Source organism: Pelodiscus sinensis, chromosome 5 (assembly GCF_049634645.1).
Source record: "Pelodiscus sinensis isolate JC-2024 chromosome 5, ASM4963464v1, whole genome shotgun sequence".
Classification (NCBI taxonomy): Eukaryota; Metazoa; Chordata; order Testudines; family Trionychidae; genus Pelodiscus; species Pelodiscus sinensis.
Window position 1 is genome coordinate 29658117 of NC_134715.1, and position 16101 is coordinate 29674217.

Consider the following 16101-nt stretch of genomic DNA (forward strand, 5'->3'; position numbering starts at 1 on the left):
CTGTTCTGAACTAATGTCATTAATGCTTGTAGGAACTGATGCGTTATAAGTCTGCCCATTTCTCACTCTTAAGTCACACAAAAAAACCCCCAAAACAAACCCCAAACTCAATTTGTGCAAGTGGAAGTCAGCTGCAGGAAAAAAATTCCCTGCTTTAAGTTGCTTTGATGTAAGTTGGCAAATGTCATTGAGGAGCCTTTGGCCATTATCTTTGAAAAGTCATGGAGATCGGGAGAAATCCCAGATGATTGGAAAAAGGCAGATGTAGTGCCCATCTTCAAAAAAGGGAAGAAGGACGATCCACTGGGAAAGTCTGTGGATGTAATATACCTTGACTTTAGCAAGACTTTTGATACGGTCTCCCACAATATTCTTTCCAGCAAGTTAAGGGAATGTGGATTGGATAAATGGACAGTAAGATGGCTAGAAGGCCGGGCCCAGCGGGTAGTAATCAATGGCTCGATGTCAGGATGGCAGTCAGTTTATAGCGGAGTGCCCCAAGGTTCGGTTCTAGGACCGGTTTTGTTCAATATCTTTATTAATGACCTGGATGAAGGGATGGATTGCACCCTCAGCAAGTTTGCGGATGACACTTAGCTAGGGGGAGAGGTAGATTCACTTGAGGGCAGAGATTGGGTCCAGAGTGACTTAGACAAATTGGAGGATTGGGCCACAAGAAATCTGATGAGGTTCAACAAGGACAAGTGCAGAGTCCTGCACTTGGGACGGAAGAATCCCAAGCATTGTTACAGGCTGGGGACCAACCAGCTAAGTAGTACTACTGCAGAAAAGGACCTGGGGATTACACTGGATGAGAAGCTGGATAAGAGTCAACAGTGTGCCCTCGTAGTCAAGAAGGCCAATGGCATATTAGGTTGCATTAAGAGGAGCATTGCCAGCAGATCCAGAGATGTGATTATTCCCCTTTATTTGGCTCTTGTGAGGCCACATCTGGAGTATTGTGTCCAGTTCTGGGCCCCCCACTACAAACAGGATGTGGATGCATTGGAGAGGGTCCAGCGGAGGGCAACCAAAATGATTGGGGGGCTGGAGCATATGACTTATGAGGAGAGACTGAGGGAGCTTGGGTCTGTTTAGTCTGCAGAAGCGAAGAGGGGGGATTTGATAGCAGCCTTCAACTTCCTGAAGGGAGGTTCCAAAGACGATGGAGAAAGGCTGTTCTCATTAGTGACAGATGGCAGAACAAGGAGCAATGGTCTCAAGTTGTGGTGGGAGAGGTCCAGGTTGGATATTAGGAAAAACTATTTCACTAGGTTACCTAGGGAAGTAGTGGAGTCTCCATCCCTAGAGGTGTTTAAGTCTCGGCTTGACAAAGCCCTGGCCGGGTTGATTTAGTTGGGATTGGTCCTGCGTAGAGCAGGGGGCTGGACTTGATGACCTTCTGAGGTCTCTTCTAGCTCTATGATTCTATGATTCTAAGTCCAAGTTTTTTGGGATGTATCTTGGACTTATAGCAAGGACAGTATGTACACAAAATAAAATGCTTGTGGTTAACACAAAAAGAATTATGAGAGGTTTAGCACACAGAAATGATTAAAGGGTTAGTATATACTAATAAAATTTTTCAAGTCAAATTAGCAAAGATTTTGAGAAATTAAGGAGGAAAGGTGAAGTTTAAGTATATCCTGCATTTTAGAGAAACTGGCATCTTTATTTTTAGTCTTCCTATCATGTGCTCTGATTATTAGAATTAATTCCAAATAAGGCCAAAGTTCTTCTGATTCTAGCCAACTTTTTCTAGACCTTTTGAAATGTTGCACAAAAAGTTGAAGTAAAAAGCATGGGGGCATGTGATAGCTAATCTCTTTAGCAATAAGACTCTGAAATGTAAGCATCTTGTTTGAAATGCACCTAGTTCTGTGCAAGTCTTTGTTTTGCTTTAGAAGCTTTTCCTTGCGCAAATCGAGAATGTAAACTCCTTTGTGTAGTCCAATTAAATCCTGTTGGTAGCCTGTCAGTGGAGGGTGAGAGGGGGGAACTTTCTAAAAAATTGTTCAATGACCGTGTTTCATAGTGAAAGAATTTGCCTGAAAGGCTCTTGGAGTCTTCTGTGTATGTCCTCTTCGAGAAGAACTGACATGGAGGGAATACCCCCATTTCTTCAGTCTAAAATGTTTTGGGATGATTCAACTAATTCATCAGAAAGTGAAAATGAGGCTCAGTCAGCCTTTTCACAGACTGAGCACAATATAGTTGCAGCTTATTTAATAACAGCAGGTATGGTGTTTAGTGGGTTATTTTTTTTAAATGGGAATTTAGGCTTCTATATTCATTTTGGGGCAAAATGCCAATGAAATGCCTTTTATTTTCAAAAAGAAAAAGGTAAAGTGTTTTTCAAATTGAAGGTAGATATGTAACAGGGTATAAAATGTGTAGAAAAAATTTCTGAAATAAAGCTTACAGTTTAAGGCTTGGCATTATTTAAAGTGTATTTTGCTTATACGTGATTATAGCAAAAACAAATGCAGAAGTTTGTCAGCATGCAAAAAGAGTAAAAGCAGAAGTTGTAACATTTTGCATTTTTCAGTGAAGTGCTTCATGTTATCCTTCTTTGTCTCTTGATGATGACACATTCACAATAATGTGTGTGCACTCTGAGTGTGTGCAGGGGTGTCTTTGTAGGAGACGTAAGCAGAAGTGTTGGAATGTCACGGAGGGTAAGGGGTTGTTAATTGATTGAAATAAGCAGGCTCTTGTTTACTAGTATGTTTCAGTGATGACGCATTTTAGGAAATGTAGCACACAGGTTGGGGGCTTGATCCAAAGGCAGTGTGCTCCCACTGATTGTATGGGGTTGCGGCACAAAGGTTAGAGGAGCCAAGATCCTTCTCAAATATGGAATAACTTTTCTGGAAAATAATACATGTTTCAGTAAGAGAATTGAATGTTTCTAGAGTAAACACTTTAATTATACAATCTGTCACAATTAAAAATATGCCTGTGTTTATTTTATGCCTGTTCAATAGAAATATTAAACCACTTGAGAGATAAATATTTTGTTAGGAAAAACTGTACATTTTGAGCACACTTTTTCCATCTAGTTTCAGTGTTAGAATTAGTTTATGAAATATTTTCAACTAATTCTTCTGATTTTTATGGTTTAGGTGAGGTAATTATAAGATCAAATTTTACTCAGTGAATCTTTTTTTGTGTAGTATTTGATAAATCACCTTTCCATTTAAGATGAAATTTAGTTTTTTAAATATAAAGGTTGATATTTCAAACAGCTCTAATCTTTTTTTTAATTGTAGTTTTTCTAAGAATGTATTATATTCAATAACTAGAAGATTTACTTGCCATTCTTTGGGTCCTTAATGGGTCCTTAATTTAAAAAAAAATGTTTTTCTTCATTTAAATCATTGTTCTGGGGTGGGACTGAGGATGAGGGGTTCAGTATGCAGGCTGCCCCAAGGACTACCCCAGCCCTATCTCATCACAGCAGCTTGGGGCCAGGTGAGAAGTGCCTATCCATGGCTTCTGCAGCCATGGGGGAAGAGACGGACACACAGACAAACTCTGAAATATATAGTCAATAACTGTCCCTTTTTCTACCCCTGCTTCCTTCTGGCCCCTTGATGTCCCCTTGTGATCATTCTAGTATAACTGTCCCGCCCACCAGATCTCTCCCTTTTTGTTTTATGAAAAACAATCACATTCCAGGCACATCCTAGTGCCTGGTCCAACCAAACCCTGACCTTGCTTTAAGTTAGGATAAAAGGAAGCTGCATACCAAATTTAGTGGTCCTAGCTCTTACCATTCAGGAAAAGTTCTTGAACAAATGGACTCTCAGACAGATGGATAGACAGACATAAAAACTCTCTAAAATATATAGCAGATAATCTATTTACTGCATTGAAACCCTAAATATGCTTTTCTACTTGGTGCTACCAAATCCTTTGCAGATAAATGAATAACACTGGCACGGTCAGAAATGCAGGTAATTTTTTCAGACTTTGATTTAATTCAATTGACTGGATTAATATTGTATAAATGTCTGGTTTAGCAAATAATTTCACCATTTTATGAAGAGCAGTATTAACAGGGAAGACAAGGAGAATAGCAAGGGCAAACCTCTCCTTTTTCTCTCCCACCTGGCCACTGATGTGGGAGCTACAGATGGGTCTATTGCAGGGCTTGAAGGGCCTCTGGGTTGGATCCAGCTCACCAAGAGAGTTGATCTGGCCCACAGAGGCCCTGTGGCTCCCCCGCTCGCAGGCCAATTAGAGCCTGGGGACTGGGGAAAGCCCACGAAGTTTCCTCCACCCTGCCAGTACTGTGCGGCGCTTAGAAGTAGCACATGCTCCTGGCAGAGTGGGAGGAAAACTCCCCCACCCCCAGACCCTGATTGGCTTGAGGGCAGAAGGGGGAGCGCGCAAACTCTCTTCCCACCGCTGGAGGCATGGGCACCTAGGGGGGAATCTCTGGGGGAAAGGGAGCAAAGACTTCACACACTCTCCCACCCCCAGGCCAATCATGGTTAGGGAAGCATGCTGGCCCCGTCCTTTCCGCTTGAGGCCTCGTCCCTTCCGGAGTGGCTTGGGGCCACTTCAAAAATTTCTGCTATTGGTAATCATCAAAATATAAGTGGCATCAGTACTGTTAGGTATACCCAGGGCCTCCTAACCATTTAAATGCCTGCTGTGCAGGAAACATTTTCTGTCTGAACACATGCACATTCTGGTAACTGGTAATGTTCTGATCAGCTTGTGATAATAAAAAGAATGAAATATGGCTGAAAACCACGAGACAGTCCTACATTTGTGTTAAAAATGTTTGATTTCAATATGATAGTTTCAGTAATAGAAGTAATTCATAGAAACTCCTACAGTGACATACATGTATAATAAAATGTCTCTAATTTTCTAGGATTTTCTTTTCTAGGATTTTACCACTTCTATTCCTATATGTAAGATGCTTGATTTCTATTTATGTCTTTTGTATATGTAACTTGGCTACGTAGGTGGCCATTATGGTTTAGTCATTATGCAGGTACTTTTATATATAAACCTGTATTGCCCATGTTGTTGGGAGCATGTCTTACTGATCACCAGTGGGAGCTATACATATGCACTGAGGTGCTTGAAGCCATTAGTTCTTACCATTATGCTACCTCTGGTGGTGAGAGAATATCTGGTCGTCTGTACTGCATCTGTTCTCTCCCCTTTCACACTATATGACACTTTTTGTCTTGACAGACATTTGGTTATTGAAGATGTGAGGTCATAGGAGGGTGTTACCGCTTTTTTGATGGCTATAAAAGCCAATTCTGGATAACATTTTATTTTTGGTTTTATTGCACTGAGTGCAATGAAAGGCATTTTCCTGTTGTCCGTGGCTATTCACTCATTTTTTACTGTCTTTTGGTTTTGAGTATATAGAGCCACTGTCTATCATGTTCTGTGATGCCTGTTTCCAGACTCTAATGATATTTCCTTTGAGGTTCCCAAGTCTGTGGCTCAATACCAAAGCAATTTAGGTCTCTCTTACAGGCATCTTGAAACTTTGGGCATCCTCTCTGTCTTTGACTCTCCTTTAACTCACCATTAAATATGTCTTTAGGACATCTTTTGTCCTATGAATCTGATACAACCAATGAACATGGTTGTACTTGATAATAGCTTATCAGGCTGGAGATTTTGCCCTCATAAGCACTTCTTCATTGGTAATTTTATCTTGCCCAGTGATGCCTAGAATGGATCTCAGGCACCATAGATGGAAGCTATTGAGTCTCTTTTCTTGTCTGCTATATGAGGTCCATGTCTCGCTGCCATAAAGAAAGATGCTGATTTTTCAGGCTTTATCAATCAAGAGCATAGCCTTCTTAGTCTTGGTTTCTTGTCCTTCTATGCTCATTTTGCGACACTACCAAAGTTGGTGGCTGCTTTCCAAATATGTATGCACACCTCTTCATCCAATGATAAATTCTTGTTAATGGTAGCTCCCAGGTAACAAAATGAGTCAACAGTTTGGAGATGGGTATCAGTGAATGGAAGGCTGACATTCTGTGCCTTACCCCATCATTACTATCTTTTTCACACTAATGGTAGGTGAGAAAGTTCAAGGTGATTTACGACCTTGCGTAGGTTAACTTCACTATGAGAGACAAGAGCAGTGTCATTAGCATAAAGAAATTCTCTCAAAGGAATTTTTGCTCCATAGTTTTTAGTTTCAGTCTAGCAAGGTTGAATGGCATGCAGCCAGGTTGCATAAGAATATGATCTTCTATATTTTTATATGCATAGCTTAAAAGTATTGAGAAGAATATTCTGAACATCATTGGTGTCAAGACTTTTTTTTGTTTTGTTTTGTTTTGTTTAATCTCAAAAATTTCAGAGGCGTTTCCTTTGAATTGCACTGCACTTTGCATATTCTTGTGTAAAGATTGTATTATGCTGAGGAGAGTTGGGGGAGGCATCCAATTTTTTGAAGTACTTTGTACACAATACTTCCTATAAACCAGCAGTAGATAACTGATTGGACACTGTTGCATTAACATGAGTAGAGACAGAAGAGAAGTATTCAATCTTTAAATTTTGTTCAATTTAGTATCTACATTTTGTTTCTTCTTTTCATATGCCAGAGTCAGTAGAACTTGAATAATGTCTGTCAGGATTGAGGGGAGCCAGCAGAACGTCATAAATCCCGCTAGTGTTGGGATAGAGCAGCAGGAAGAACTAAAGATTTCAGGGAGTAAATTGACTTGGGAGGGAGGGTGCTCAGGAATCGACTTTAGAAACTCAAGAGTGCAGCATTGGATAGTCAGCACTGTAATTGAGAAAGGTAGTAACTGACAGCCAAGAGTTGGATCTTCCACTCCCCAAGAAAAACTGGCCTTTTGCAGTCTGAACATCATATCTTTCACTCTGCCTGACTTCATGTGCATGATTGTGTGTTCTAAGCACCTGATTACTAGTAATCAAGATTCTAAGTGAACACCTCATTAAGATTTAGAACTCTATTGGTGCTATTGTTTCCATTTCTCAGGAGGCTGTATATTCAATGAGACAACCATACACTGCTGGTTGTGAGTGTAGGAAAAATTAAGGTGCTTTGTTTTGAAGATGTACAATGAAATCATTAACGGAGAGACCAGAAAATGGAGACTTCATTCACATTGACCCTGTAGAGTGTCTCCAGCATGAGGGCCAGTGCTTAGCACACAGATGTGCAGAATGGCCCTCGCTTTGGGGCCAGCCATGCTGCCAATGAAGTCCATTGGAAAACTCAAAGGAAGCAGGATTGGACTTCATGGAGTGGAGTACACACTATGTTCAACAATGTGTGCAAACTCCTATGCTTGCAGTGAGCTAAGCACGGATGAAAAGGGAGGAAGTGGGTGTGCCTAGGATGGACATGGATGCTCAAGGCACTCTAGTTTACATATCACTAATCAGATGCAAATTCTGTGCAAAGTAGACATTTTCCATTATTTTAGAATTCTGCCGCAGAGCTGTCATTGCCAGAGAATAAGTTACTGAAGTTGCTATGAGGATTCTATGTAAAGGCTTCTGTTGTATCTTGTGTAGCAGTATCACAGCCAGCTGCTCTGTGTCAGATGTTTTCCCAGTCCAGCCTGTCTGCTACACCCCATACTTACTTCACTCTGCTGGATCATGGTAAGCATTGTGTTCAGCATTGCTAGTGAGGTCTCAGCCCTACTCAGTGCCTCTTCAGGACTGAGTTTTTAAGATTGTAGTCTGAGAGACGCTGGATACATGCCATACCCATTGAGCTCAGAGAGTGAGGTCCTGATTCAGTACGGAACTAGAGCATGCTCTTTAGCACTGAATATTAAGCATGTCCTTATACACCTTACTGAATCAGTACGTCCTTAAATTAGGAAAGATCTCTGTTTAATATGATCTTTGCAGATTGAAATAAATCCATTTTGTATTTAAATTTCATTATGAATATGCATTTCCACTTGTTACTTCTTATTACTGTACCATTATTTCTGCCACTTCTAAAGCTTCCTTTTACTGTGTTTTCACAGGGGTGATAAGCATTCTCAGTAACATAATCGTGTTAGGCATCTTTGTTAAGTACAAGGAACTTCGGACAGCAACAAATGCAATTATTATTAACCTGGCATTTACTGACATTGGGGTTAGTGGCATTGGTTATCCGATGTCTGCTGCTTCAGACCTACATGGAAGCTGGAAATTTGGATACAATGGATGCCAGGTATTTGAGATTTTTAATATTAAATCAGGGATTAAGTAAGTACTAAGCAGTTAAACACAAACCTGAATATATGAAAAATACCTTCCTTAGATTTTTAATATTCTTTAGAAATGAGTCTGACCTGCACTGTTTGGGTCCAGGTCTGGAGCTGAACTTCCTTAAAATTCAATTGCATTTGTATTTGAGGGTTTGCTTAGGACTCCTTGCTAATTTTCATTATTAAAGTTTGGAAGGTTATTGAAACAAATGTGCATTGCTGATAAATATCCAATAGTAGAATGGTAATTACAAAGTAAATCCCATTACTTATTGTAGAATGCATGGATGCTTTGCTTTTTACCAGTCAGTAACCAAGATTTTAAAAAACAAAGAGAAGTCCTGTGGAACCTTATAGACTAACAGCTTTAATGAAGCATAAGCTTTTGTGCGTAAAGACCCACTTCATCAGATGCATGTACTGCTAAATGAGTATTTAGCAGTAATATTAATTGCATACTTTGAAAATATTTGTCTGGGAAAAATATAATAGGATAGCAAAATGCTCACAATGAGAGCTGAAACCACACAAAGCTTGCCTGATTGCAGATTTAATTTCAAATTATAACAGCCAATGTTCATTATCCAGGGACCCCATTTGATTGCATTTAGGATGGCATATATTTTTGGGATGAGATCTAAGAGTTTCCACTCTGCCTTGATCTGAGTTCTTAGGCTCTTTAGAATTCTACTTAACTCAATGTAAACTGAAGAAATCCTGTAAATTGAAACTATAGAATAGTGTGAGTTTCTGGTTATAACTTCTGCAGTAAGAAAACATGTTTGTGTTTCTCCAATATGCAACAAAAACATTAGTTAAATCTAAACAACTTTGCATACCAGGATTGTGAAATTCATTATTTAACATGAGCTAAAAGAAAGAGTGGCTTTTGGCAAACACCTTCAATGGGGTTTTTGAGGGTTTATGCAAACACACTTATCTTAAAATGTTTCACAACAACTAATGGTCCTGTGGCACCTTAGAGACTAACACAAATATATAGAATCATAAGCTTTCATGGGTAAAACCTATTTCATCAAATGAATTGGAGTTGCCAAAGGACTATTCATTGTTTTAAAAGTTACAGACTATCACAGCTACCCCTCTGAAACTTTAAAATGTTTAGTGTTACTTAACCAGCTCCAATTTGTTAATAGTTTTATAAACTGGTCACCAAAGAATGCATTGAATACAACCTATGGTAACACTTAGCTTCGACACAGTAAAGACTCAAATGTGTGGAAGCATATGCACAAGTAAGTGAAGTGGCTATGTTTTGTTTTGAAATTTCAGATCTATGCAGCCTTAAATATCTTCTTTGGAATGGCAAGTATCGGGCTGCTTACAGTTGTTGCTATTGATCGTTACCTGACAATCTGCAGGCCTGATATAGGTACTGTACTCTTGGTTATGACTCTTGCACAAAAATGTCTGTCATGTATTAATTGACATCTGTGAACCTTCATGTAAGTTCTTTGATTTTCTCTTATGGAAATGTGCTTCCAAAATTTGGGCATGATTCTGCAGTATTTGAACATATGAGCTATCCCATACATAGCTAAACAAGTCACGTTATCTTTGTTGGATTTGCTTTTGTTGGTGAGAGAGACAAGCTTTTGAGCCACACAGAACTCTTCTTCACATCTGTAAATAATAGAATAATAGTAAGAATATTAATTGAAGTTGACATGTATTTTTAATAATTCTTAATATTGTTTGTTTTCTATACTGTATTTTTCTTGAGTTGTATACAGGTTTTAAAAATTAAAAGTATTAATTCCTTCATTTTCCCTATCCTCCCCCACTTTCTCCTCTCTTGTTTGATATGACATCAGCAACATCTATTATTGTTAAGCTTCATGTAGGGGAAGGCGTGATGATGCTGAGATGTATTCTAGTTTTCCTTCTAGATGTATGTAGCTGTCATTTATTTGTGATATAGAAGAGCTTAAGTAAAATGGATGTGCTGCAGTATGCACATACTTTTAAGGATCATAATTATGTGCTAATTGTCTTGCCTGGAAACTTTCTGGTTCAAACAAAACCTTTGAGAGAATAAAAGTATAGAGTGGTTTGATGTAAAAACATTTGCTTGGTAACAGGAAGAAGAATGACTACCCGCAATTATACTTCCCTGATCCTAGCTGCTTGGATAAATGCTGTCTTTTGGGCCTTGATGCCTGTTGTAGGTTGGGCTAGTTATGCCCCAGATCCAACAGGAGCCACTTGTACAATAAACTGGCGAAAAAATGATGCGTAAGATTTTGAAAATTTTGTTTTACTTTTCCAGTGTTGTTGTCCATCACTTATTTTCACTCAGCACTGTGATCAATGTTTTCTCCTAAAAAAATGCAATCCAATTTCTCAAAGATCATGGCAATTCAGAGGCAGAGACTGATGTAGTCTGTAACAAACCAAAAAAGGATGTAAAAATAGTTGGCAATGGAAAGTGTTAGGCATCCTATGTGTAAGGATCACTAACTCTAATAAAACTTACTAAGTTCTAGAAATTGTACTTATCTTTTGGAAAAAAAAATTCTGACTTATTTATTAACAATGTAACATTAGGAAATAATGTATTTGTCAATAATTTTTCATGGCTCCACAGTTGTAATTTTTTGTATTTTTTTTTTTTTTTGGCTTGCAGGTCCTTTGTTTCTTATACAATGACCGTAATTGCTGTTAATTTTGTTGTGCCCTTAACAGTCATGTTTTACTGTTACTACAATGTTTCCAGAACTATGAAACAGTACACTACCAGTAACTGTCTAGAGAGCATCAACATAGATTGGTCTGATCAAGTAGATGTAACAAAGGTATGGTGATGGTGTGATTGAATTCTTAAATAAATATTTGATTTTGATATTGATATGCATATATAAATGGTTTGGTTTATCAAACATTTGTTCTTGTTTTGCAGATGTCTGTTGTGATGATTGTGATGTTTTTGGTGGCTTGGTCTCCATATTCCATTGTATGCTTATGGTCTTCCTTTGGGGACCCAAAGAAAATTTCTCCTGCAATGGCCATCATAGCACCTCTTTTTGCAAAATCGTCCACATTCTATAACCCCTGTATCTACGTCATTGCAAACAAAAAGTGAGTGTTCCATTTTTAAACAAATATCTTCCATCTGCTTTATGATTACTGGGCATCATAGTTGTGTAGAAAGACCTTCTGTAAGATAACGACAAAATATTTAACAAAGAGATTCAAAGGTTAAACCCGCGCTGAGTTATCTCAGATAGGCGTGGATGATCATTTGGACAGGTTTTAATACAGTTGGGGCATAGGATTGGCAGGTGCCTGACAACATTTCAATGTTATCTTCAGTTGTGTTGTAATACAATATTTCGCAGAACAATTTCAGATAATATCTTTTGCAAAGATGTGATCAGGGTGAAGTTGGAGTCAGATTATATCTGAGTCCAGGACTGCCCACTTTTAATTAAAACTGGTTAAAATGTATGACTGGTTAGGCCCAGAGGTGTGGGTGGTTGGTGCAGCTGGGGCTAGAGGAGGCAGGCCCCAGCTTCACCAACAGCCCCACCCCATCTGCTGAGGCCCTGCCCCCCACAAGGAGGGGAGGAGATGGGGAAGGTCACTGAGTGTGTCTCATCCCCCACAGGGAGGGGAAGAGACAGAAGGGGGCATGTGCATGCATCCCAGCCTCTCTGGCCCCTGGAGCATTGTGGGAGGGAGGAGGGTGTGTGATGCGGTTCCTGCCTCCTCCTCCTCCAGAGCATGGGGGAAGGGAGGAGGGTGAGCTGCGCGGCTCCCACCTCCTCAGAGCACTGGATGAAGGGGGCCACGTGGTGCAGCATGGCTCCCATCTTCCTGGAGCACCCTGGATAGAGGAGGCCACATGTCTCCTGCCTTCCTGGCCAAGAGCATAGGAAGGGTGAGAGCTTGGGGTAGAAACACTCTGACCCCTGAATTCCTACGGAAGGCATTCTGGGGACGGAGTGTGGGTGGGGTTATGCCTGGCAGTTTGGGAAGGCAAAGCCTTCCCCTGCCTAGTAGTGATGTAAGGGAGCAGTCGACTACTGATAAGCATATGCTTATTGAGTAGTTGAGTTGACTACTTCTTTCCCCCCCCCCCCTTGTTGCTTCTATGTCAGAGGCAGCAAGTGAGGAAAGCAGGACCTGGTGCTGGGGGGAACTGGCTTGAAAGCTGATTCCTCCCCAGCACTGTCTCCGTGGTGTGGGGGAGAGGGCAAAAGAGTGGGGGAGGGGGAAAGCTGGTGTGAGCTGGGATTGTGCACCCAGCTCCTACTACATTTAAACCGCAGAGCCACAGTGGGGGTAGTGAGTGCCCTCCCCCCTTATTGACTAATCGAGTAGTTGATGGAAATTCCATTGACTACTCAATAGCTGTTTAACTGCAATTTAACATCCTACCACCTAGGCTACCGGTTGCCTATGCCCGGAAGATCCTCAAAGGTATTTAGTCCCCCTACTAAAGTTAGGAGAATAAATAACTTTGAGGATCTGGTTCCTAAGAGCATAGCTATACTAGAAAACTATTTCAAAATAACTAACATCGATTTAATAATTCCCAAAAAACCAAAACCAAAATAGCATGTCCACAGTACGTGGAAGCCTCAAAATTAGTCTGAGGCAGGCTCTGTTAATGTGGACGTGCTACCTTGACTTTGAGCACCAGGAAGCCCTGGGGAGTAATTAGTTTGAATTACTCTGAGGTATAGTTATTTCAAAATAGCACTAGAGTGTCCACACTAAGGCTATTTTGAAAAAGCTATTTTGAAATTAGCAATATTCTTTGAGAAAAGCAGAAGATTTCAAAATAAGCAGCCTATTACTTAGAAATAACAGGCTTGCAGTGTGGAACGCTCCGCTTATTAATTTGACCAAAGGGGGGTTATTTTGAAATAAAGTCCTAGTGTCAACCAAGGGTTAGTGACTTGTCCTATGGATATCGTTGGTTGGCTTGGAATGTGTCATAGTGGGGTAGTTTGAGACATTTAAGAGCAACCTACAAGTCACAGCTGGCTTCTCTTCTTTCAAAAGAAAACTCAGCCATATTTTGAATATAGGTATCATACTGAATTGAGATAATTTGAGGGCATATCCCTGGTTTCACAAAAACAGCCAAAATCAAAAGGGTTTTGCCTGTTGTTGGGAGTTATACAAAGGTTTTAAGGACACTGGAATCCTTCTATTCCCAACCCCCAACCTGAAAGCAGGGTCTGGGACATCCAAATAGATGAGCTGAACTGCTCCTGCTGAGTTGTTGGTGTGGTCTGGCTCCTCCCTCCAAGCCTGACAGTTTGATCTGCCCTTGCTAAGACCCTCATGTTCAACACAACCAGCATGCTTCCATCCACCCATTCAAGTCCTTAGATTTTTATCTCACAGCTGTGTGGGTGGGGCTGACTTGTGCTGGCCTTACTCATGGTATCCACCAAGCACCACAGGTGGTACTGCTGCTGTGGGTGTTCTCCCTTGGGATTATGGCTCAGTTAAATCATGTCAGGGAGCAAGGATGGGGAACCTTTTTTTTGGATTGGGGACCACTGACCCACAGAAAAATCAGTTGGGGACTGCACAGGTGAGAAGCAAAAACCAAAACACACAAAAAACCAAACCAACCCCAAAACAAACCCTGCATCTAGCCCCTGGGCCTTAGGTTCCCGCCCTTTGTTCTAGTGCTTGCACCTGTACCACCTGCTGGGGGAAGTGAGGATCAAATGAGAGATTTTGGTGTCCCATTTTAAGGAGCCAAACCTTTGAGACAGAGTAATCTCAATCTTAAAGTAATCTCAAAGTTAAAATCAAATTTTTAAATGCCACTCTAATAAAATCCAACGGCTCTGAGTGTCCACTCACACTAGCTTCACACTGATGCAATTCCACGCACCTCAGCAGAGTTCTCTTGATATACACAGGTAGACGAAGAGAGTAGAGGCTAACTGAATTCTAAAAGTTTATGAAAACAAAAAGCCTACTTGCTATAGCTCATTTGAGTCATTTGCTTCTTGATCTATGCATCTCGTGATATGAATTTTTGCTTCACTCCTTGCACTGCAGGTTCCGGAGGGCAATCCTGGCAATGGTTCGATGTCAAACTCGGCAGGAGATAACTATTAATAATGCCTTGCCAATGAGCGTCTCTCAAAGCACACTGACGTAACAAGGCTGCTTGAAAGCACTGCTGCTTTATTTACCCTACAGCATATGTTTTGTACACAAAATGGAAATAAGTGGTCACACCTAGGCCACAATTGCATTTGTATCACATTGTAATAATAACCCACTCCAATGTGCCAATTGTTTTTCTTTTTGTCTGAATAATATTTAATTCAGTTTTTTTTAAATGCCAAGGTTTTACTTCTGCAGATCAGGCCAATTGGCATATATGCTTTTCCCTCTCAAAAGATGATAGTGAATGCTCAGTGTATTTCATAACTCTTGGATAGTGGAATAAAATGGTGTGAGAGGCAGAATAAAGCAAGATCTGCTTGATTGTGCTACAGGAACAGAAATAAATGTTGTGTATGCCTAATTCAAATATGGTATGTGTAATTTCCCCCACTGAACTCTAAACCCTTTCCAAAAATTTCAGGCACAGTATTCTCCTGCATACCCCATTGTGTTTTAAATGCACACATTGATCTGACCTGAAAAGGTTATTCTTATGGCTAAGTCTACACTGGTACTTTACAGCACTAACTTTGTGGCTCATGGGTGTGAAAAAACCCTTTCCCCCTTCCCAAGTGCAGCAATTTACAGTGCTGTAAAGTGCCAGCAGTGAACTAGGCTACAGCACTGGGAGCCACACCCACCGGTGATGTTAGCTACTCTGCTCCTGGAGGTGGTTTACATCAAGCACTGGGAGATCTTGCTCCCAGCCCCAGTGCAAGTGCTGTGGTCACACTTTCAGTTAAAAGCGCTGCCACAGCTGCACTTTAAATTTTTAAGTGTAGATGAACCCTATGAGTACTGTAGTGTGCAGGAATACTGAACTAAGCCTTAGGAAATCCAGCATTGCCAACTCTCTTTATTATTAGTTTTGTGATACTTGTTGTTTTTCTGGGTTCTTGGAGTCAACTTATTATGTGAGAATCTCAGCTTTCACTGTTAAAAATAGCAAGATTCTAACCTTTGTGACTGCAGAGAAAATCTTGAAAATGTGACCTAAGCTCACGTTAAAGGTTCAAACCAGAAGGCAAGTATTTTAAGATAATCTCATGATTTTTGAGGCCTGATTCATGATTTTCTTTAATTTTCATTTTGGGAATCAGTTTGTTCAGGGCTGAAGGGATGAATATCTTTTTGAAGATTCAGTTCTAAGTGGTAGTTAACTTCATCATAGTATTTCTGAGGTTTGGTGAATAAATATCTTGTCTACTAGTAATACAAAATATGAACAACACTCAGACAGATCTCAGTTACAACTGTTTCATTTAACTAAATCTACGTAATTTATTGAATTCATGTCCTGTTACCTAGTGCCTGTGTCTTTTTTTTAAGTGATACAGACCCTTTTTAGAATACTGGATGTTGAACTCTTCATCTGGTATTGGCAATAAAATAGAATTTTATTTCCGAAATAAATATATTTATTTCTGAGATCCTGTAATCGGTTCTAAAAAGCAAACATCCACTGTCTCAAGGAAGAATAAAGAGCACACATTTTAAAGCACAGTCTAAGAGGATTTCAGTTCACATATTTTTGGTACTATCAGTTGATAATCAGTAGATGGCACCAACAATTAGTTTATTTCTTTGACTGCTTTATTAATATTTAAGTTTTATATGAAGTCATCTATGTTCTGTTCAGTATGCAACTATTATTTAAATATATTTAATCCTTTTGGTAAAGCCTGAAAAATAT

At 39.9% G+C, this 16101-nt stretch overlaps 1 protein-coding gene across 1 annotated transcript; it reads left to right on the forward strand.

The window, feature by feature from the left end:
• The first annotated feature begins 1894 nt into the window (after nt 1-1894).
• Nucleotides 1895-16003, forward strand: RRH (retinal pigment epithelium-derived rhodopsin homolog). Its single transcript, XM_006119280.4, has 7 exons — nt 1895-2238; nt 8016-8206; nt 9537-9636; nt 10346-10499; nt 10891-11059; nt 11164-11342; nt 14295-16003. Exons 1-7 carry the CDS (start codon nt 2019-2021, stop codon nt 14395-14397), a joined length of 1116 nt encoding a protein of 371 aa, XP_006119342.2. The 5' UTR covers nt 1895-2018; the 3' UTR covers nt 14398-16003.
• Nucleotides 16004-16101: the final 98 nt, after the last annotated feature.